This window comes from Papilio xuthus, unplaced genomic scaffold, assembly GCF_000836235.2.
Source record: "Papilio xuthus unplaced genomic scaffold, Pxut_1.1 DF825946.1, whole genome shotgun sequence".
In the NCBI taxonomy this organism is placed as follows: Eukaryota; Metazoa; Arthropoda; class Insecta; order Lepidoptera; family Papilionidae; genus Papilio; species Papilio xuthus.
The window spans coordinates 8,159,700-8,184,062 of NW_013532703.1; the positions used below are offsets into that span (position 1 = coordinate 8,159,700).

The 24,363-nt window shown below is 31.2% G+C and overlaps 1 protein-coding gene across 1 annotated transcript; it reads left to right on the plus strand.

Annotated features, from left to right (window-relative positions):
• The first annotated feature begins 2,227 nt into the window (after nucleotides 1-2,227).
• On the plus strand, nucleotides 2,228-24,238 carry LOC106124805 (protein scarlet). The gene is made up of 12 exons (XM_013321776.1): nucleotides 2,228-2,507; nucleotides 10,311-10,533; nucleotides 12,550-12,598; nucleotides 14,489-14,672; nucleotides 16,101-16,253; nucleotides 17,548-17,786; nucleotides 20,018-20,228; nucleotides 20,897-20,925; nucleotides 21,014-21,119; nucleotides 21,959-22,189; nucleotides 23,155-23,290; nucleotides 23,546-24,238. Exons 2-12 carry the CDS (start codon nucleotides 10,332-10,334, stop codon nucleotides 23,929-23,931), a joined length of 1,926 nt encoding a protein of 641 aa, XP_013177230.1. The 5' UTR covers nucleotides 2,228-2,507; nucleotides 10,311-10,331; the 3' UTR covers nucleotides 23,932-24,238.
• The last annotated feature ends 125 nt before the right edge of the window (nucleotides 24,239-24,363 follow it).

The following is a 24,363-nucleotide window of genomic DNA, read 5'->3' on the forward strand; positions in this document are numbered from 1 at the left end:
TTGGCTTCCACATTTAAAAACAATTGAAGGGCGAAAAACGAGCGAAAATATTTGACTTGACAAGCCGACGCTAACTGCGTGTATGATTTTTAAAAACCATATGCAACATATGAAGTTTTCATTAAAATTATTTTTCAAAGCGCTTCATAATATTGAAATTAAGAATTTTCAATAAGGCCACGGACTGTACAAGGTAACTATTTAATTAATTATTGTTTTTTAGCCAATATTATTTTATAATTTGTAATAAAATAGGTTCAATTATCCGAAACGTCATGGTATCGTTTTAATAAGAACTTTTTTCTGTTTTTTATCAAAATAATATTTACCGTGAACATTTTATTTTAACAACAATTATATTCCAAAGTCTTAACTAGTTTTTAAATGAGGAACCTTCCTATGTATGAGATGAAGAGCTACTCAGAGACATTCATTTGCAACTTTTTACTTAACAAATATGCCGAAAATTCTAATTTCTAAACGTGACAAAGAATTATTATTGTAAGTAATAATATAGACAAAAACGTGACCCAGTAAAAGAAAGCACGGAAGCTAATTAGTACAAAGCAGTAGAATAGGATTTGTGTATTGAACTTTTGACCTGTTTCTACGTATAATTCTCACAAGGCCATAAAGTTCTTTAAGAAAGTATTTTCTTAGTTTCATACATTTCATTCATATAATCCGAATCATTGTAAAATTCATTGGTTATTCCTGTAACAAATGTTTTATGAAGTGGTTCTTAATAGCAACACAACAATCTATTTACGCCCCTCCTAGTGATTTGTGTGTTATGATTCGTGTGGCCTTGAACGCAGCATCCGTAGCTAGATAAATGTATAAAGCTGTATGACACCGGCTCAAATGGCTGTTATGTATATTAAGATGTAGCAATACATAACAGCTCATCATACGTGTGCACAAGCAACGTTTGTCGTTCATATAACATTTTGTGAAGAGATGAATTAACTTAAACGCAGACATCTTATTTCTCCTAATATTATAAATGCAATAGTTTAGATGGAGTGATGGATGTTAAGAGTAAATATTTATATTTTTTATTTTAAAAAAGGTATGCTTATCAACGTATAGCGCATTTTTTAAATGAAAAACTGATTGGTGTGTTCTGAGTTATCTATGTGGATTTATAGGGATTGTATCTCTAGAGGGGGCTAGCTGTCTCTCCGAACTCCCCACCCCCCTGGCGACGCCTATAATCGCTCGTTATTTCGTCATAATTAACTTTAGTGCTTTCTGCCCTCGGCCCTAAAATAACAGTTGGAATCGAGATCCTCTCTCTCAGAGGTCTTTGCGCAATGCCCTCGCAAGGTTAAAAATATTTAACTGAAAGACCAAACTCGACCGCCTCAATACGTCAAGTCTTCCGATGTGACGGCCCCCAATATGTTAAACAAGGTTTATTAGACCCAATTTCCACTCAGCGGTTAGCCGCGCGACTTTGGATACTAAAGGCTTTTGTACAGCAGTTACATACACACGACTCCATAGGCGGTGCTCGGTCAGAATATCGCGGCTAACCGCTTAGTTAAAATTTAATCTTATTGTACTCGAACCCTAAAGTTAAAAGATTCTATTAACTTATTTATCGGTATGGTCGAGAATTCCTAAATGCTGTGTATCTATGTCGGTTTCTTCAAAGTTACTAGAGCTATAAAAAAGAAAAAAGTTTTATTGGTCATAACTAAGATGGCGTGGTAACAAAAATTATGTAGAAAACCGTCGTCGTTTTTATCGTGAATTAATTCTTGCCATACAATGACGATTAACCGTAGTGATTTGTAATTTAGTGAGAAAATTATTTCCGTCTCATTATTTTATCACTTTAACATCATGTTTTTAGTTTTTAAATAATTTAATTCACTGTTCTTTAAAATGAAACCTCATTTATGTTTTATAATCTGTTAATTCATAGCTGAGGACGCAACTTTCGAAGCAATCGATAAAAAGCTATAAACCCTTTAGTTACACTGTGATATTTATTATACTGTGATAGTATTAATACAAAACTTAAATATCATAAAATTAATAAATGCATCAAATGACGTAATCAGAGTCAGAGTAAGTTTACCGAAAATGGGCTTAATGACTTTAATTTCATAATAAAGGTTATTACCTGATACGTAATTACTGTAAGATCATTGACTTAATTTTATCAATTTCAGTTGAAAATTTCATAAAGATAAGTTCATTTTAGTGGTCACTAATTCAGTCGACGAGAGAGGCTCGTGTGTGTCGCATGTGATGTGAGCGCTATCGGGCTTAAAACGTCTTTTTAGTCGTTTTTTACTAAACTATATGTTACAGTTGAATTTAAAATTAATATTTTTTTTGAAAATATCTGTTATAAAAACATTTTGTGTTAGAACCGGCTAGTGAAACCGGATTGGACGTTTGAAAATTCTGTGACATATTGATGCGTCCGAATTGCAACAACATAAATAGTATTTAGTTTAATCACTAGAAGTGTTTATTATTTTTTTAAAGAGGTAAGTTTTTATTTTTTTTTTCTTTTAATATTGTCTTTACTTATAACATCTTGATAACTTGCAGTCTAAATATACCGACGTTATTTACGATTTGACGAAAAATATTTTTTTTTGGATTTCTATAAAATTTAAAATTATAAAATCTTTAGCATTTAGCGTTGTTCATAATGATAATTAATATGAAAATAACACTTTTACTGCAATATTTTCTAATTAATAAAATTTAATTTTGAAAAAAAAAACCGCTTTACGAAACCTGTTTTCGGTTGCAATTTAATTCGTCCTTGAAACTTTCTGTAGTATTATAACATTCATTTCATCTAGTATGAGAGATCAACGCTATATTCAATGACATTAACATTGAAAAATCTAGAAATAGTATTAACAAATAAACTCATGTTACTAGAAAAAAGTTTTAAGAGGGCTTATCGTGAAACTTATCGTTATATCTTCTTTGTCTTAATTATTGTGAAATAAAAAAAAAAACTATAAATAAGAAATAATTTGAATTTACTATACAAAATCCCATATCTGAAACATTAATAGTTTCTTAGTTAAGTGTATCACAAAAAATATATATTCATTCTGGTATAGTGTAGGATTCAGTTCGCCTTGATTTTTTACGGAATAATTTTACTAACATTACAGTTGTGAAAGTGATAATGACAATGAATATTGGGAATTAACCACAATTAGGTTTAGTTTTCCATATAATCGTTACTTTAGCGACTGTAGACATTAAAATAATGGGTCGTTTTTTTTTAAATTGTAATTATAATAACGAGACTTCTCGGAAGATATTTAATTTAGCAATATTTTTAAAATTAAAATAGATATATTACTTCAAACTCTTTACTAAATTCTTATAACTAAATGTAACTTAATAAATAGTTATGAATAAAAACGTAGACTCATATTAATGCGTTTTATGTTTTATCACATTTTTACTTACGAATATAATGAATTACATAAATTCCAACGTAATGTTTCTTAATTGATTTTTAATTTGAAATTTATGTTGGCTTTTTGTTGCGTAACATATTTTAAAACAATTTGTAGTTAATTTAAACTAACATCAACATATTTAACATATTTTTGTAGTAACGCATAACTTTTATGTAACATAAGGGCCTCGAATAGCAATTCGTAGAACTATGGTCGGATTCTATAAAATATTATAACCACAAAATACTTAATCAAAGTTTCTAAAGTTCAAAGTAGTTTTTGTATTTACCGTTCTTGGTTTTGAGGTTAAGCACGTGTGTAACAGTGACTAGAATAAGGAAAAAGTATAAAAGCAGAGAGACGAAAAAAAGGTAATGGTTTGGGATAGGTCGTACAAGTACAATGGAAATAAAAAAGTAAAGTCATTGACATATTATTTTACGAGATCGTGATACTTTAAATTCAGACTAAAATTATAGGCACCATCTGATTGTCTATGGAAATAAATTTAGTTCAAACTTTAAAATGAATCTCTGAACAGTTTCGAATAATTATTACGGAAACGCATTTCCGAGTTCATAAAAAATTTAGATTTTATGGAACATAAGTGAGAAATCATTAAGAATATAAGTGGACACACAGAATAACGTCGTCAATTTTTTTTATTTTAATTGGATTTATTGGGTTTTCAATACTCAACAAAAGATAATTCAAAGACATAAATGAAACTGATTACTTTTTGCGTTCCTTTGCTAACACAACTATAAAAACAGATTAATATCACAGTTTTAAAACAGAATGAGGAATGAAAATATGTTTGCATGCGTATTTATGAAGTGGAAACAAACCTATTGAGAATTAGAGGCTGAAGTAAATGAATGAAACAATTTCATACCCAAAAGGATACAATTAATCTTGCCATCTACAATCTATGAATTTTTATTCCGTCTGTCTTTTATTGTTGTATGCACTTACAATAATAATTATTCAAAGTCTAAAATAGCCGGCAAATTTATCTACGATAAAAGTGATTTATATCTTACATCAAAAGGATGTGTGGCAACATTAAAAGCTATAAGAGATAAGTTTTTTCTACAACTGCCTTGTCTAAGCCAGTATTTTTTACCCAGAATTAGTGAGTTGAGTAAAATAGTAGACAAGAAATTGAGAAAATGTTATAAAATATTTTTTAATTAGTTATTTATCTGTTCTAAAATCTTATATATAAAATTCTCGTGTCACAATTTTCGTTCCAATACTCCCCCGAAACGGCTTGACTGATTCTCATGAAATTTTGTGAGCATATTGAGTAGGTCTGAGAATCGGCCAACATCTATTTTTAATCCCGCGCGGACGGAGTCGCGGGCGACAGCTAGTATTATAGAAAAAGAAAAGATTTGATTGCTTGTTTGTTTTTTTGCATGGAATATGCTTTGAAAATACTTAACTGTGTTAAAAAAAATTCACCATTGGGAAGCTACATTATACCCAGGTGACATAGGCCATATTTATTATTATTTTTTAAATACATTCGGACGATGTCGCTGACAACTGCTAGTTAAAATAAACTACGAAATAGTTTTACTTATAGCCACATCTCAATTTTATTACGTCTTTGATTGTATTTGGAACGCGTTTAATGCAGTAGGTGTTTGTTAACATTTTTTGTACAGATGATAACTCTTAGATAGAAGAAGCAGAAATTACAATATAAATGAAAAAGTAACAACTTATTTATTTATTTTTTGTGATCAACCTATTTGTCTGGGTTTTTTTGTTTAAATTTAAATTTTATACACGGAGCAAAATCCGTCTTAGTGCTATCAAATTACATATTTAATGAAGAGAAGAATGAATAGACATTTGCGGATTCACAAATAGACTTGTGGTCAATTACTTATACATAGTCTATGAATAGATCTTGAAATGAGTTTTAGAATTCTCCAGACTACATAAAAACTTACACGATTTAATTTTGTTTCTTAATGTATTTATTGATTGCTATGTCCACTGCATACACGTTACAAACTGATCAATCTTCATCAACTTCGATAAAAAGAGAATGCAGTATAAAATTTTATGTACCTATTGGGTAATCAACATTTGATCTTGTCGGTTTTTTTTTCTACCGATTAAGACATTACAATATAATATTTTCGGTACCTATTCATTTGTCCAAACTACGTGATTTTTTTGCCATGGGTGTGTTTAAGGAATGATTAGTACATTTCTTTTCTAATGGAGAACCACGGTTTGATTCTTCGGTCATGTCTGACAGCTATTGTAACGTATTCCAATAATTATAAATTAGACATAATCCCATAAAAAATCAGTGGGCCTAGCACGAATATTTTTGACAATAGCCATAGTATCGTAATCGACAAAATCTGTATTTAAATTTGTGTCACTATCGAGCGTAAAGTACACCAAAAATGTCATACTAATTTTGTCATGATTGACGATATAAAGGCAATTGTCACAAAAATTTGTAGCCCCACTGTTAATCAAGGCTTACGCATTATTGTCAATTGGTTATACAATAAGCGTGCTAATTATAAAAATACATTGTAGAATTTTTCTACAAACGTCTAGACGGCACGATGTTTGTTTTGTGATCAGTTGTAAGTTGACACCGGCCGCGGCTTGTTATTACACAGTCCGGGGAAATGGCCGCCGTACCCGTCTCACCACAAGTCTAATTTGAAATATGCACAGTTAAGGACGTTTATTTACTAACCATTTAATAAACTTATATAAAAATGGCTAAACACACACGTATATCCGTCCGATGGCGGCACCGACTAGTTTCGAGCCCATCGGGGTGTGTGGGACTGGTATTACCTCGCGGACACAGCCCGTCGCTATTTTAATGTCTCACGAAAGTTTGAATAATTTAATGCCTAACCATTTAGGTGAAATGTCAGTGGATACGCACAACGCAAATACCATAGAGTTCCATTGACACTTTTGTTATTACATATCGCACTCCCACTGTCCAAAGAAAATGTAAGGCATCAAATTCGACGGTTAGGTCTTTCGACCTTTTCACTTTTGTATGTAAACATACATAGGTGCTTTAGCTCTTATAGTAATAATGTCGTGTACGAAATTCGATTCTAAATGGGAAGGTAATTTAATTCTTTATCTGTTCAGTAACTTGTTTCAATCGAATATCAATTAAAAAACAGAATCATTGACTGCATGTCTAATGGAACATTTTTTTTCATGTCACTCGACTCCTCAGAGTCTATCGTGTGTGATCAATTTTTTGTTATATTATTCGATATAAGCCCGATTTAAATGACTTATTTTATAATAAGCGGTTTGGTAAATTTCATCTTAATGTACGACGAGAACTTTTATGCTTTGTCATAAAAACAATTATGATGAACGATCCTGTATAATTTTGTACCTATTTCATCTATTATCACTAGGTATTTTTTTAGCTATGAACTATTGTTATTATCAGACGTAATTTGCTAGCTTTTACTAAATATTTTGAATGAAATGTTAATTCAATGTTATTCTGTTTCAAACAACATTCAACTCAACCACAGAAGTAAGTATTTTGATAGCAGCAGACCATTACAAAAAATCTATTCTTTAACATTTAAATGTATTATAAAAACATATGTATATTTATTAGGTACGAATTTAAAAATAAACTTTCGTGCGTATTTTTTAACCTTTTCGACGGAAGTAATAGATTAATTTATATAGCTTTGGTGACATTAACATAGAAATAGATAATTATAGTAGCAACAATATAAAGGTGGGGCTTGTACAGATAAGCATCATTATAATAATGAAATATATATGTTCTGTTTCGAGAAGTACTCTGTACATTCATAGAAGTTGACAAAGTAACGCAAATATTTATACAGTGCCTCATTTATAAAGATGATAACGTCCATAACGTAAAAGTATAAATAAGCCCTTTATTTTAATTTAATTTTCTTTTAATATGAAAAAAAAAGAAAATTCGTCACCAACATCATTTAAAAAATGTAAGAAGTCTTAGACGTCGATAGCATAAGGTCAATTTATGAATACAGATTATAATAAAAAAATTGAGGAAAAAAGATATTACTTCTAGATGATAAGAAAAAAAGCGTGAAACTTGACATGCGCCGCGCACTGTTCACTAAATACTTTTTGTTGGCAGCCCCGGGGCCGGTGTTAAACTAATAGAATTGTTTTATATACAGAAAACCTTCTTTCTTATAAAAATGCCTAACCTAACCTAAACCCTAAGCCTAAAATAGCCTTCTAACACATTGCATATGCAGAGGATCGGTCACTTCATTATTTTATCGGAAAAAAGTGGTCATTACATTGATCCGTTTGAGGATTACAATATAGTTGCCTGTTTACTATGAAACTTAGCGAAAGTATCGGAAACATTAGACTATCAAAGCACGAACATATATTTAATATAGTTAACAAGGATTGAGGGCGGAGCATTGCCACATCTAACTGTATCCGTTATCTTGTTATAACAGACAGTGCATGCGACAAGATTTATACAGTGTAATCAATTATCAGACTGTACATAATTTAGATTAAAGTATAAATTATTTAACGCCTATAGCAAATTACTACTAAAAAGGCAACGAAAAGTATGTAACCATATCCAAAATGTTTGTGTGTTTCGCATAGTTTCCTTAGACGTTGTAGGGTTTGGTACCAAGTTGGTTTGAGTAAACCAAATCCATACCAGGTTCATATCATAATTGGATTTCCGTCGGTTCCTTTACGCTTTAGCTCCAGTGTGATAGAACATAAAAGAGAGTAGACATAAATCGCTTACTTTATTATGCCACATTTAAAAATTTAAAATATTTTAATGATCCTAAACTGTTTTGTTTGACAACACGAGATTATTAATTGTTGCGTTCTATTCTACTGATTTGTTTGTATCTTAGTTATTTAGTAGAAAATGTTAAAATTAGTTTAATCTTGGAGTATCAATAGTTCTATCCTTTTAATTTAAGTATATAAACTATGTTCACTATACTGAAAAAATTAAACGCCACGTTTATTTAACTACAGTTTTTTCAACTGTCGCTTTTTTCATTTTGTCTGCCTCCTAAGCATCGCAGCGTAATAAATAACCCTTTGTCATAATTTAAATTTTGTTAACGTTAATAATAACAGCAAAATAGAATAATTAATAATACCAGAATTATATTTATATAATAAAAGATTGTGTGCTTCTGAGATAATTTATTAATATTTAAATGTATAAATAATTTAAATAAACATTATATACCACAAAAAAAACTGGTCCGGACTAATCAAGTATTATATATTCTCGTTAAATTATTAATTCATCACATAAACGATTTTAAGTAGCCTAAGCTTAAGATTATTATTTAGAGAATGAATTAGCGATTATAAAAGATTTTAGTTTAATCAATAATACAAATGAGTAAATTCTAAATGTCAAAGCCAATCTATATTGTCTCTGTCATTTGTTTCTTTTGTTGAATCTATACCAGATGTCGCCCGCGACTCCGTCCGCGCGGAATTAAAAAAGTGTTCTTCCAGACTATGTTCTACATCTATGCCAAATTTCAGCGAGATCCATGCAGCCCTTTTGGAAATACCTTCAAACATCCATCCATCCATCTAAACATTCGCATTTATAATATTAGTAAGATTATGATACAATTTTTTTTAATTTCGTTTGAAACGTTTGAAATGACAAATCAGATTTAACCTAAAAATATGGTTTAAATCCGTGGTAAAGTATAATTTTCTCTTATCTGTTTGTGAATGTTTCATTAATAAAGCGAATATATTGGAAACCAGTTATTTTAATATGAGATCGCTATCAAACTCATCCGGATCAAAGTGATTCCTGAATCGCATTTAAAGTTGGAGGCCAATACTTGCTTCTCAATATTTTTCTTACTAAGATGATATTTTTTTATCTCCTTATTGCACCTCTTCAATGCTGCGGGTTGGTTGCTAATTTTGAAAGTATATCAACATTAGCGCGAGACGAAACTTTTCTTTTATTTCAAGAAATAAAAACGTACTTAATATTCCTTTTAAGTATTCCTAATATGAAATATTAGCATGTGAGAGAGGTCCTTGCATCAATACTCAAAAAATCTAATGTCAAACGTTGCTATAAATTCGTCATATGTTAGGTAAATTGCACGTGTTATTAGCATGCACAGATACATAATTGTTAATAATATTTGTTTGATCTGTGCAACGATGGTAGCATTTATAACTGTCTGTTAAGTTTCAAATGGAAATTGTTCTCGTTATATTTTTATTACACTCTCTGATAGAATATTAAAAAATCTTTTACAGTACATATACGACAACAAACGACATTTAACTATGAAAATATTGTCATGTTTATTAAATTAAATAACAATATTTTCATAATTAAAAAAAGTTTACCAAGTCTACGCATAAAATTGTCTGCGTCGGTTTTTTTGAACTTGGCATTAATTTTACAATAACAAGCCGGTTCTCAAAATTTCCATATTTTTTAATGCCTAGATATGTTATAGACTTTTATTTTTAAATTCCAATGCCGACCTTGTGATTCACGCGTCGCGCAGTCCACCCGTTCATGCGAAAATAATATATTGCAATTTTATATCTTAATCCTACTCAAACGGCGGGAGGGATGTCTGGTTTACTTAATGCCAGGACAGTATTATGTTAAACATACAACTGACAATGTAAACGCTACTGTCTTACTATACTGGGATATTATTAAGCATGTACGCGGCGGCGATCGTGGGGCGGTTCCAGTTTAGCGATGAGTGAAGCAATGCGCGTTAACCTTTGTTGTTTTGTTTACCCATTAAATGTATTCAATCTTGTTTACAGTGCCAATGACTTAAGACAAAAATGAAGGAACTAAAATTACCGACAAGAAATGTCCTAACCGGTGCCATAGTGAACTGGGAAGACGACGAAATGGCCGGCCTCACTGACAACCCGGAGAACCTTACTCTGTCATGGAAAGATTTATCAGTATACAGAAAGAAGAAAATACAAACAAGCATATGGCGGTCAGCGGTGTACGAAGAGGTCAAAGTTCTACATGGAGGTCAGTGTGCTTTTAAAAAAAATAATTTACATTCATGCTAATTTTGATTTCGAGTTTGATCCAAAACTAATTTTCGACATAGATAGCTGTTTTTTTAATAGTTTATGTATTGAAATAAAGCGCATAAACCTGACTAAACTAGATACTACTTTATTAGAATCTATTTGTCTTTGTAAAAGCATACATACACCCTAAAACTAAATTAAATTCTCTCTCTTGTTTTAGTCAAAATCCACTTTGAATTAAAATGATTGAAAGCCTTGCGAGTAAATACTGCAGGGTGGGGGATGATAGGACTTTAACACTGTTAACATGGCTTCCTGATACCCTCAAAGGCTTCGCTGCAACCCCTAACAATGTCGGATCAACTCGATGTCTGTGTAAATTCGGAATTATCACAAAACTATGTGCTTTATCTATGCTTTTATATAAAAAAAGAAAACCCAATACAATTCTACATATACCGAAAAAGGTTCGCGTCCATTGGCCTGCGCCGGACGCACCGCACCTAAGCCCGCAACGGAATTATTTTGCTTCGTATGATTTTACATAGCGCATCGCATCAAGACAAAGCAAATCCGTTTAATCCGTGCGATGCGTCCGGTGCGGGTCGTAATTAATAAGGAACTTTTAACAGTTAACTATAATCATATTTAATGTATTCGCCGTTAACGAGATATTGAAACAGGTAAATAACGGACGTGGTTATTATCAAGATTAATATAATAGTCGGGTTAACAAATGTCAACTGCGCGGAGTTTATCCATAACCAATGATTACAAAAAACTGTAAACCGTTGTTGGTTGTCATAAATGTTGGTTAAGTTACAAGTTAATTTTAGTAATTTTATTAATCGTTTATACTTAAATAAGAGTTAACGACAACTGCTATTGCCGCTTACTACAATTATATGCTATTTACTGCAAACTTTGTTGCATTTTAATATACGCAATATACCTATATGTTATTTAAAATATCATAAATGTCTAAGTACCAAATAAATAGTGTGAAAATTTTAATTCCTAACCTAACCTAACATTTATGTCTAATGTTCCAACCCATACCAGACTCATCGTAAAACATAATAGGAATAAAAACTAACTACTAGTGTAATAGTATCTAATATTTTAAGTTACATTAAGTACCGTTTTAACCACTTATGTTAATAACTGTCATTTGAAAATTTCCTAAACCTGGCGCCATATAACCTACCACAATAAACATTGTAATAAACGCCATGTAGAAAAACATAACTATCATATTTCCACACCTAAATCATTTATATTTAACATCGAAGAACTGTGGAATTATTTTATAAAGGTCGTCTTAACTCACGTTTTCATAACATGTTGGTAAATAACTAAATGGTTAACGGTTTTAAGGTTGTGAGTTACATACATATAAAATTATAATGAAACCTACTACACCTTACATCTGTCGGATTCAATAGAAATGAGGTACATTTACCCACATTTCATTGGTTAACTGTCTGACAATGTCATTTATTGTCTATGGATTTATTTTCTAATGTTTTACCCTGGGTTTCTAAGACCATAAAAACTGTTAAAACATATTGTTATCTCTATTTTGTCAAAGATAAAACAGGGATGACGATATGTTCTACGGAGATTTTGGTCTTAGAAACCAACCGTAAGTGTTTAAATTGATGAAACAAAACATGTCTGTACCTAAGAAGTCTGTGATTACAGTGTTATTAACCCTTATTGTGGCAAGATTTCTTTTTTGAAGAAAAGAAAAAATAAGTTTAATAGAACTAAGTTAAAATTTATTTTATAGTGATCGTATTTTTTTTAAAAGTTGTATGTATGGTATAATATACAAAATGAACATAAGGGTTAAGGTTCAGATAAGTTTTATTAAGACTTTACAAAGTCCGATATATCTAATATTATATCAGGAAGTACTGAACAAAACAATGAGTAAGGTAGCATTTAAACAAGAAATAATTACTTGAAAAATATTTTCGTGATATTTATCATGTTATTTTGTTCCCAGTGAGCGGTGTTGTTTCGTCCGGCAATCTGGTGGCATTAATGGGCTCAAGGTAAGATATGGAAAATTATGTATTACGTGATTATCTCGAAATGAATAATTATAAAACAAAGTTTAAATAAATTAATGGATAAAACTAATTTTAGTATATCCATGTTTTTTATTAATTAATTTGCATATTATATGATTATAATTTTAAAAAAATATCTTTAATGTTAATACTAACTTTTAAACGCGACACCGTCCGCATGGAATTTAGAAAAAAAAACTTATTTATCAGCCTATCTGTTCTTTTAGATAGTATCTATCTCTGTGCCAAATTACATCTAGATCCGTTTAGCCATTGTAGTTACCCACAAACAAACATCCATACATCTTCTCATCATCCATACATCTTATCATCATCATAATCTTTTGTACTAATATGATTAAATATAACGCCTTGAGTTAAGTAACTCACTACTTATTATAAACTAAGTTCGGATTTGCCACCAAATAGTCTATTTGAAACGGTGGGTATAAGTCAAACTAAATTATGACAGCCCACTAGCGCCCCTTTGCAAACGTCAAAAAATATCACAAGATTATCTTTGCACTGTGACTGTCATGTCACATTTTTCTTTTGTCATTTTCAATGTCTAAATAGGTTTTATACGTATATTCTCATAAAATCAACCGCGATAGCGTTCCTAAAACCGAGAGCGATTAGGACATAGGTGAAATAGAAAACTTAAATAGTTCTCATCCCAGAAGTCGCAGTTCCTTTCTAGAATAAGTTCAATAATGCAATTTGCTTAATAATAAGGAAACAACATGTCTCGCTGACATTTACTCGTATGACCGTGGGAATCGGATCAGACCGGAACGTAATTATCGTTTAGTTTAGGAGAAACATCAATGTTTAAATTAAATAAAGGTCATTTGTAAATATTTCTAATAATTAAGAATTTGTAATGGTCCATTGGAACTCGTTAATTGTATTTTTGTGGCATTAAGTGCCCATAGAAGTGATTCACTTGACATCATTGGTATATTTTTCGTTATTAAAATCATACTATTAATATATAATTAAACACAATTCTGACACATTTTTTGGTTCATAACAATGGTTGTGTGAATACTTAGAACTTTTTATCCACTTCAAGTAGAGTCGATGACTTTTTTGCAACATTTAAGTAGTTAAAACTGATCGTTCAAAAAGGAAAGAAGAGAATTAACATTACACACTAACCGAAAGACAGAAAAAATACTCTCATTATGTCTTTTTAGAGTAGAGAATGACTGAACTCGCATTAAAATTGTAGAGTATCTGTGAGTTTCCCCTACGGAATCACTGGTACAAAAGTATGCTGTTTTCCTCTCACATAATAATATGTTTTAGTACAAATATAACGGCAATGATAATCCAAGTCCTGCTAATATTTATATAAACTAAAATAATCTCACAATAATTACAAGCTGAATATTCTGTGATTTATAAAAATGCCGTGTGAACAACAAATAATAATTAATCTTGTATTATCAAGTTTTTATGTTACAAATTATTTACATATATGTAGACGATGATCATAAATCATCCTATAAACAAAAAAAATAATGTAATGGAAAGTTTATCCGTGATGAGCCAAGTCAAGTTTGACCTGACAGAGGCCATACCCTATTGATTTAACCCATCTCTAGAAGCTGGCAGGTAATACTTAGAGATGTGTGCATTAGTTTGAAATACCGTAGTTCATCTGTCTCTACTTTGTCATAAAAATGAAAGGGATGGCATTAAGTAAAAGTGTTACATAGTTGAAAATGTAATCATTTAAAACTACGCTGTGCCATACGTACTTATTAAACATAATTAAGTTGTCAGTCTTTAAAAATACTGTAATCTTTTTTATATTATTGGGCTATATGAATGATGGTTTGTTCTAAATGAATGGTTTATTTATAGTGGAGCGGGTAAGACAACGTTACTGGCGGCGATCAGTCGGAGAGATAAAAGTGCGATCACCGGCTATCTCATGCTGAACGGCCGTTTAGCCGGCGCTGACCTCATATCCCGTATATCAGGGTTTGTACCCCAAGAAGATCTGTCCATTGGCGACCTCAGTGTCAGCGAACACATGGAATTTATGGTAAGTGTAGGAATTATTCACTTTAATTAAACAATCTGGAACGTATACATGGTTAATACGCTTGGTCTGTGGACGTACCCTAAGATTAAAAATGCGTTATTTTTAGCCTCTACCATTTCCCCATGTAATTTGTATAAAAAGGAAATGATACGGATACATAAATGTGTGTGTTATTTCTGTTATTTTTTCTCTATCAGATGTTTGGCGATTATTTCGAATACAATATATATATATAAATAATATTAAATTTTATTATTTTACTATCTTGTTATTTATCTTTGATATATAATATTGTTGAATTAATCCAGTTTGTCTAAACAGATTAACCTATGCATTAAATATTTAAAACCAGATTTTGGAGATCGTTAGCTAAGCTGATTTGCATCCATGATGCTATGGAATAGATTAAACATAAATAAGTCATAATTTTTTTAATTTATTATTTTGATTTTTGAGATTTATCATCGTTAATCTATAGTTTTTCTATATTTGCGCATTTGTAATGATTCATTATTTTTTTAAAATTCAGTATTAATTTATTTACTTGCTCTTTTTATTACTAAGTAATCTAATCATAAAAATTAGCATATGGATAAAGTTATTTATCTAACTTCACAATATTTTTTTTTTAGTAAAATATTAGCAGATTTTTTTAGTAAATTTACTAATATTTCTTTTACCATTCCAACTAAGCTCTAGGCTTGTGCTAGGATATGGTTTACGACAATAGTCCAATGGAGGGATTCGAACTCCCGACCTCGTGATCGGAAATCCGTACCCTTAACCATTAGGCTATTGACGCTTTTAAAATTGTCAGTTTAATCATTTCTTTTTTTTTTAATCTACATAACTATGGTGATTAATTTATAATTTCATTAAGCTTGTAATTGGTAGATCGCACAGATTTACTTCGGTAAACAGTAGATCTCTGGTGTTATCAAGTTGACGACCCCTGTTCTAAGGTGTAAAATTGTGTTCTTATGTGTAAAATTATGTCTTATGACTAGTCGTGTGGGTGAAAATGAACGATTGAAATATCAGATATGCTTAATTACGTTACTAATTTATCAAAGTGTATCTTGTTCTCCTAATAAATATTCATTAATGTATCTACAATTTCCCATACAAATGATGGCTATTAATAGCACAAAACTCAAATGACGTAAACCTTAAGTAAAGTCAAGTTTTTTTATAAGTTGTCGACACTGTATAAGGTTACAAAATTAAATTTTACTAATATACGTAATAGGATATAAAGAAAAAGTTACTAAAGTTTGAGACAAACGCTTGTGAAATATGAGAGAAACATTGAACAAACCTAACGGAAATCTCCTAGTTAGATATTCAACGCCGGTTAATATTTAACACAAGCTCAATATGCCTCACCTATCCCTATGCTTTGTAAATACAAAAGAACATATTTTAAAGGCACGCATGATGATGGACAAGCGATCTAGTGCAGCAGTCAGGGCGCGTCGAGTTCAACAGCTGCTGGGCGAACTCGGTGTCACGAATTGCACCCGCACCAAACTGAAAGCATTATCCGGAGGCGAAAGGAAGAGAGTCGCTTTAGCAGTTCAGGTGAGTTAAGTTATTTTTAACATTCAATCTACTGACACGTAATAAGACGAATCGAGTGGCAGTGAACGTGTTGACGGAAGAAAGAAGTGCGCAAATGTGTGACTATTACGTGACTACTTTAATAACCAGACTACATTCAGATGTTTTGATAAATGTTAACCTTTATGAAAGAAAGTTAAGAGTATAAATAATTGACATAGAGAATGGAGAACTCTATCCTCGTAGATCGTTTGAAGTATTTGGTTATAGTCCCCCTATACACCTATTAATAGTTTTTTGAGTTATAAAAGTATAATATTAGTAAGATTGAAATATTAAAAACGTTTGATGTGCTTGATATTTTGTCATCGTTAATTCTTATGCATCGCGAACATAACCTGTTATGTAATACATCATCTTACATCAGATATTTAAATAAGATTTATACAGAATGAGAAGTCGTTAAATATTATTATAAATGTCAGCTCCTTAACAAAGCAATTCTATACAGTAGACAAACAACCCGATAAATTAATAACAACGATATTAAAAGTGACTGAGAGGCGTTTTAGAAGATTAGATTTAGAAACTGGTATGATTTACATAATTATATTCCGTAGAAAGATTCCATGTCGATGTGACTTGGCTTTTTTATCTACCGCCTGACTGACAGATATAAGATTGAATTTATTCAAATACACGTGAAAGTTTCATACATCTATTAAATACTGATGATGGTACCTTACATTAATAAGACACTACGAAGTGCGTAAGACGCACGATCTTTTTAAAAAAATTATAGAAAATCTAAGACATTTGAATCTCCTTACTATTAATATGAACATCAAATGTCGAATGTATATTATTAATACAGATCACGTTACTCTGGCGGTAGGTATCTTGTCATCAATTATATAATTAAATATAGACACTTATATTACAAAGTGTCTCCAATTTCTTTTAGTTGTCTCGAATGCAGACTTTATATTTTGTGTATTACTCAAATCTTATTCAGCTTGTTGCATTACGTTTAAAATTATTATTAGTTAGCATGACTCTTACGATCTTTAGATGTTTAAATCATTGGTGGCTTATCTAGAAACTGATTTTTATATCTAGATGTCTAACGTTGAACTATACACAAGTAGAAGCTTATTATGTACTATACTAACTAACAAGACATGCATACGGATATTGGCGAAACGTATTATGAAAATTCGTATCGTGTGAACAGTCAAAGAATTTAATTTCCAAACCCCCGAAGAATGAATACTGTACAAGCGAACCAATCGCATAACATTAATGTTTGTTTTAGTTACTTAACGATCCACCAATTCTGTTCTGCGACGAACCAACAACTGGCCTGGACAGTTCTGCAGCAAGTGCAGTCGTTAGTAGACTAAGAAGGCTGGCTATTGGAGGGAAACTTGTGATATGCTCTGTACACCAACCCGCGTCTGGTGTGTTCGAGTTGTTCCATCAAGTTGTACTCCTGGCTAACGGAAGAATAGCATTCCACGGAAGTATCGAACAAGCGGACCAATTCTTCGCTTCGTAAGTATATTTTAAGAATTTATCACGTTATTGAGCAGCAGTTCTCTATAGAATAAACATATCGAAAGAAACTGACGATTAAGATCTTTATGGTGACAACGTTAATGTCAAACATAAAGGTAGTTAGATTCCCAACACAATTTCTGTACCCAATTTTTTTTTTTATCAACAACTTTTCTTTTATACTGCACTTAGTTTTTGTGACATACAATTTCGTGGGCGGGGGCAATCGCCTACGATCGGGTTAGTGGCCTGCCTTTTGTCTCATAAAAAAGGTTAAAATTATCTCCCATAAGACAGTTACACGTTAAAACATTCCAAATCCCTAATGCGCAGATAAAAAAACTAAAAAAGGGAATCGAAAAGTTCTGTGACCGAAACACTTAGATGCCGTTAAAGAAAAAGAACATAAAACCTCTTATGAAATCACATATATTGATTAAGCAGAATCTTGTTTACAAAAAGATCTTGTTTTAGGTAGTGGGAGCAAAAACGTGTACCTAATTGACCTGTTTAGTGCACTGACAACCCAAATTTTTTTTTGTCCGTTAAATTCTTTAGCGTGTAATCTAAACCACAAAACATCCACCATCATCTCATCATACGTATTTTCTCCTAATTTTTAAATGTAAATATTTTTTTAAAATAATAATTATTCCACATTCCAATTTACCTACTCCCTTTCTTTTATTCTTTACAGCGATATATGTACTATACGTATGATGTTTATTGGGACAGCAAATCTTTTTTGAAAATCTTTGTTTCCTTCTTTATGGACCCTTTGTTTCTTATAATGAACTCGGCAACTTAAAAAATACGGATTCCTCAACGACCATACTCTCTTTTATACTTTTAACTCTAACATAACCCTATTAACCTTTTCGTTTTTTGTTTTACGGCCTTTCATTGTAGCGTGATATAAAAAAAACTCTAATCCCATGTTATATTTTGACAAGATAATCAAACGTCAGTCATGAAACTAGCCGACAAAGATTGAGTAATCATAAGGAGATTATAAGTCAAAACCATGTTGGAAAATTTAATTTCTCGCATTGTAAAACGTAGGTAATTAATGCTTTTCCTTTCTAGCTATCTTTAAACAATGTTTTTTGCTTTTATTTTGTTTTCAGCCATCACTAATATTTTTTTAGAATTTGAATATTAAATTCGTAATTTAAAAAAAATTAAACCTTTCTTACTTGCCAGTATGATGATGCATTATAAATGGAACAGAAACTAATGATTTATCTAGATTTTAGATCAACTTTTTAATATATTTATTTATTTAAGTGCATTGTAAATTTTCCACTCCGCCTGAATGAAAATCAATGTTACATTTAATTAACTAAATATAATGTTACAATGTATTCAAACATTTGAATAATTTGAAATTCGAAACCAAATAAAATATCTATTTTTTTTAGAACTTATTATATGCTGGTATTAAGTGCCAAGTAAACATACAGCTTTCGTTATGAAGATACAATATTAAAAAGCAATGGTGTATGTTTTCCCGAGTCATATAATAAGGTTAATATTAAATGCACAAGTAGAAGCAACCAGGCAAAAAAAAAGACAACACGATTAAGAAACATTCAAATTTCATCTCTCAAATGACTCCGTATTATTTTTTTAAGATTATGAAAAATTAATTAACATAGTTGAGTAGCAAAGATGCGATCCGCGTATCCACTTTCCACGATAATTAACACAAGCTCAGAGTATATTTCCAGTTGCAAAACCTGTTTTATTTATAACGGGTTCACCTGCAGTAATCGTTTTAGTTACTCTTTTTCGAATTACTTATAGCAGTGATAATGAACTTTTTGCCGATACATCTTTTGCCTGACATTTTTTAGGTTGAACTGAGGAGTTTACCGTTAAAATTTGTATTACATTTTTGTGTGTACATTGCACATTTCATCAAATTATCTTATTCTTTAACTTTACAATTCCGCTAAATAAAATTCTTTGTGTTGATGTGTGATGGAGATCACTGTCAAATGTCAAGAAACCCTTATGTGATTCGGGGTTAATTGGATAACGCCGTTGACTCTACTCCAAGTTGCCTTTATAATAGTTTCTGCCATCTGTCCTTGGTTGATCTAATAAGTATTTGCCCTAAAACATCGAAGGACCAACTTTGGCTATTTTACCAAACCTTGTTATGACGTTCAGTGCTTGTAATATTTTAAGGCGTCTTAGGATTAAATCTCTATTATATTATACAGCTTGAACTTCAAATGTCCTGTTGGGTTTAATGCTGCGGAGTACTATGTGACTTTACTTGGCGTGGACGTGGAAAAGGAAATGGAAAGCCGGGAAAGAATACGTCGCATTTGCAATGAATACCAAAGGTCGGACTTCGCGACCGCCATTGAAAATAAAATCGGTGATGTTAAAGACGAGATTGAATACTTCAACGGTACTTTAGATCCGAAGGTGAGCGTTAGAATGTATAATTCATCTTTTTTATTTTTTAAAAGTCATGCTGTGATCGCCTTTTATTTTTATTAGTTTACTATTTTAATGCTTTTTTTATTGAATGATATTATGTTTCGTAAATTTTGATAAGCGCTTCAAATATGTAATAAAGTTTATTGCTTTATCAGTATTCCTTAATGTTAATTATTAACAATTATTCTAACAATGTTCTATAATGAAGAGATAAGGGCTTTTTATTTAAAAATACGATTTCTTATTAAACTAACTGGCCATCTGTAAATAAATACAGCTTTGTTTTTATTCTTCAAATAGTCACATGAGTCAATCGCCTTTGTTTCACGATATCTTTGGATGTCCAATTAAACAATTCTGGACGCCGATAAAATAAAACAAGCAGAAGATTCGAACAAAAAGTTAACTTACGAGTATGCTTGCTCGTAATGTGCTATTTCCTCTTTTTAGGAGTTCGTTAATGAATTTTGTAGTAAGAAGAAATTAAATTTAATTATTGAAAAAGAAATAAATAAATTTCTTTCCTTTTGATATTATTTTACAGCACCATAATAACTGTAAATATTATGATTGATGAAACAACTGTAATTAAGTGAATATTTTTTGCGTTGTGTGTTTATAGCATAAAATTAAATATATTTTATTTATTTTAGAATGTCTACTTCGAGCGATATTTAACACTGTAAGTACATTTTTACAATATTTTTCTATTTTTTCAATAAACTGATAAATGTTTTTTCTTAAATATTAATATCAACCGTATTTTACAGAGTCAAAGTAAACTATTTCGTCCAGTTCTATTGGCTGTTGTGGAGGAATTTTCTCGCTTTAAAACATAATAATTCCGTGTGGCTGGCTGAATTCTTACTTCTAATGGTAAGTTAAGGTTTATAAAAATAAAAAATTTAAAAAATTAAGAATAAATTTCTATCTTATTTTACTTTTAAAAAAAGGCACTTAAGTTAACAAAGATATAAAATTTACGAGCCAAAAATGTAATATTTAATAGCTACAATGTTTATCAAAAAAACAAAAATTAATTATGCATGCTGCATTGGATATCGTAAATTGTAACGACATTGACCGACGATACATTGCATCGGCACATAACAAAATAGTCTATGACCTTTAAGAAGCAACATTTATTCATACATATTCAAAAATTAAAAGAACTACTATAAGAGAAGTTATAGGGTTGAAACGAGTTCACTCAAGGCAGGTCCAGAATAGTGGTAAAGTCGACCGTTGCACGCTGAACCGGACTAAACGGGAAGTACAATGACCTTACAGAATATCCGTATTAAGTATTTCGTAATTCTGCGTTTGATGACTTCTGACAGATATGAACATGCTGTACTGAGAAGTTGAGACATGTTCCAGGAATAATATAAATGTCATTCTCTACTATAATACATAGAAGAAAGATAATTCTTCCGTACCATTCAGAGGCAGATATACGATTCTGATATTATACGTCTATGAGTTGACGAACAAATTAAAGACAATATCTAGATTTGACGAATCTTTGTGACTGATTAGCAATAATCCGTGTAAACTGACGTCCTATTAGTAAATGTACCCAATCAAAGTGAGATGTATGCAGATCTTCAATGCAACGAAGAAGAAAGTCCAAAATGTACTCAACTACGTCAGTATTTGAGGAATTATTCTTTTCCAGAAGCTTTTGAGATTGTAACATATTTCTTTTCTTACAGTTCGTAGGTCTTATAATATCGGTGCCTTATGCTGGTCTATTCAAAGACTTGGACCAGCGAGATATCCAGAACGCGGAAGGTCTTTTGTACCTCACCATCACTGAGACCATCTTCCTCTCCATCTATGCTGTCTTCGTGACATTCCCTAGCGAAGTGCCGGTGTTACTGAGAGAGACAGCCAGTGGACTCTATTCTCCTTTACCTTACTATCTGTCGAAAGTTATATTTTGGGTAAGTAGAACTTAAGTGAAGAATGCGATCAAAGAATGAACAATATCTATATCTATTCTATGATGAATGAAAATATTAAATCATTCCATGCATAAGCTTGATTTAAATTTCGTGTTTGCTTTTTTCGTAACTATAATTAACACGTAATTGCTAAAAACTTATCGAAATCATTAATTGTTATGGTAATAACTTCATTAACGTCAGTTTCTTTGGTTGTTTATGCAATTTATTCACTGATATCAGAGCTTATTTTAATAAAATATGCAATGACCATGAGTGATCGTTGTCTCCAAATCAAGAGACTACAAAACAAATCCCAGACTGTTTTTAATTTGACTTTTTTGGTAGTGAATGCCTACTGTATGGTTGATTCACGCGTTGATGCGTACCTCTGATGAGCATACCAATGTTTTTGTCTGAATACAAGTGTTTAAAATGTGTTTATTCAGTTAATTAAAACTCGCAAGTTGACGTGCACGGTTAACTACAGGGAAATGCGAGGGATTGATTTAAGAACATTAATCTTTATTGTATATTGAAAACAACCCTTTGATAATTAATACCTTAAATATTTCTCTTATTACTTTTTGTTTTTTCCCGTAGAAATGCCGTTCTTCAGATTGTAAAATCTACATTTTATTACCTATCTCCTCTGCTTTACTTACCTTTATCTTTAGACTGAATGGTATAATTATTTGCACTTTACTGCTGATAAAAGATAGTGCCGTAGTAAATAAAATTTCGAAAATTTATTGAATATATTTTATTCAAACAAAAAGAATGTGATAAAATGATATATTTTTCATAAAAAAAAATCAGACATCTGCATCGACACCTTTTGATTGGTAGCTGCAAACTAGTTTATTATATGTTTTATTATTTTATGACCAATCGATTAATTACACACGAATTATCAATTATGCAAATTCGTTTACATTGAGAATAACACGAGCTTTTTTTTTCAGATGCCACGAGCTGTAATCGCGCCAGTGCTTTTTGCTTCATTGGTGTTCACTGTGGCTGGTCTTCAAGGTGGCTTTATGAACTGGCTCGGCTTCTGCTTCGTCTGCATCTTGTGCGCAAACTACGCAAATGCTTACGGTATGTATTAAGAAAAAAAACACCTTCGTACATTTACGTACTTGCAGGGTATACTCATGTTTGTCTTCTGAATGTAGGCTTTCTATATGAATTAATGTAGTTATTGTTTTATTATCGCATTTAACAATTGAAATAAGACGTCTAAAATACTAGCTATGTGTCTTGGTATCTATTTCTTAAGTCTTACTTAATATCTTTGTCAAATTCTGTGTGAAATCATTGCGATGTTATTAATAATTATTTAATTGTTCTTAGGTTCATTCCTCTCCTCCGTCTTCGACAAAATGGAGACTGCAGCTTTAGTGTCCGTTCCCTTCGAACTGGTAGGCACTATGTTTTCTGGGATCTACCTCAACCTGGCCAGCGCGTCTCCTTATGTTTCCTGGCTGCGTTACATCTCAGGTTTCTACTACGGAGTCGAAAGCATTTCCATACTTCAATGGGATTCAATTCAAACGATAGAGTGTAAGTCTCCAGGATCACCGTGTATAAAGACTGGACCCGAAGTTTTGAGGAAATTTGGTTTCTCCGAAGAGAACTTCTGGAGGAATTGTGTCTGTTTGGTAATTATGTACTGCGTAGCTCATGTCACGGCTTTTATTATGGTAGTAAAGAGAAGCAGAGGAACACCTGTTTATTAAACGACATGTTATGGAAAGTTATGGAAATGTAGATCTGAGATATTGTAAAGCGTGACATTCTTATTTTGTTCTAGTGATGTCCGTTTTACTAACAGGGTATTTTAAATGTAAATGCAAAATGACTTGTCCATTATAATTTAAAATAAGATCAACGTTAATGTAAAATTAAGCTTTGTATAATGTTTTTACTTGATTTAAATTTTGCAACTTTTTGACTATACATTTTAACATTGCATGTTTGCTCTTGATCAAAAATGAGAATTTACTCGATAATTTAGATATAATAGGAAATATTGTAAACCCTTAAATTGTTCAGTTCATTTTTAATTTTTTAAATAAAATACAATTTTCGCTAAGTGTTTTATTTATTATTAAATGTTAGTGGAACTAAAAGCTTAGATATAAACTAAATATTTGCTCATCTATTCATTA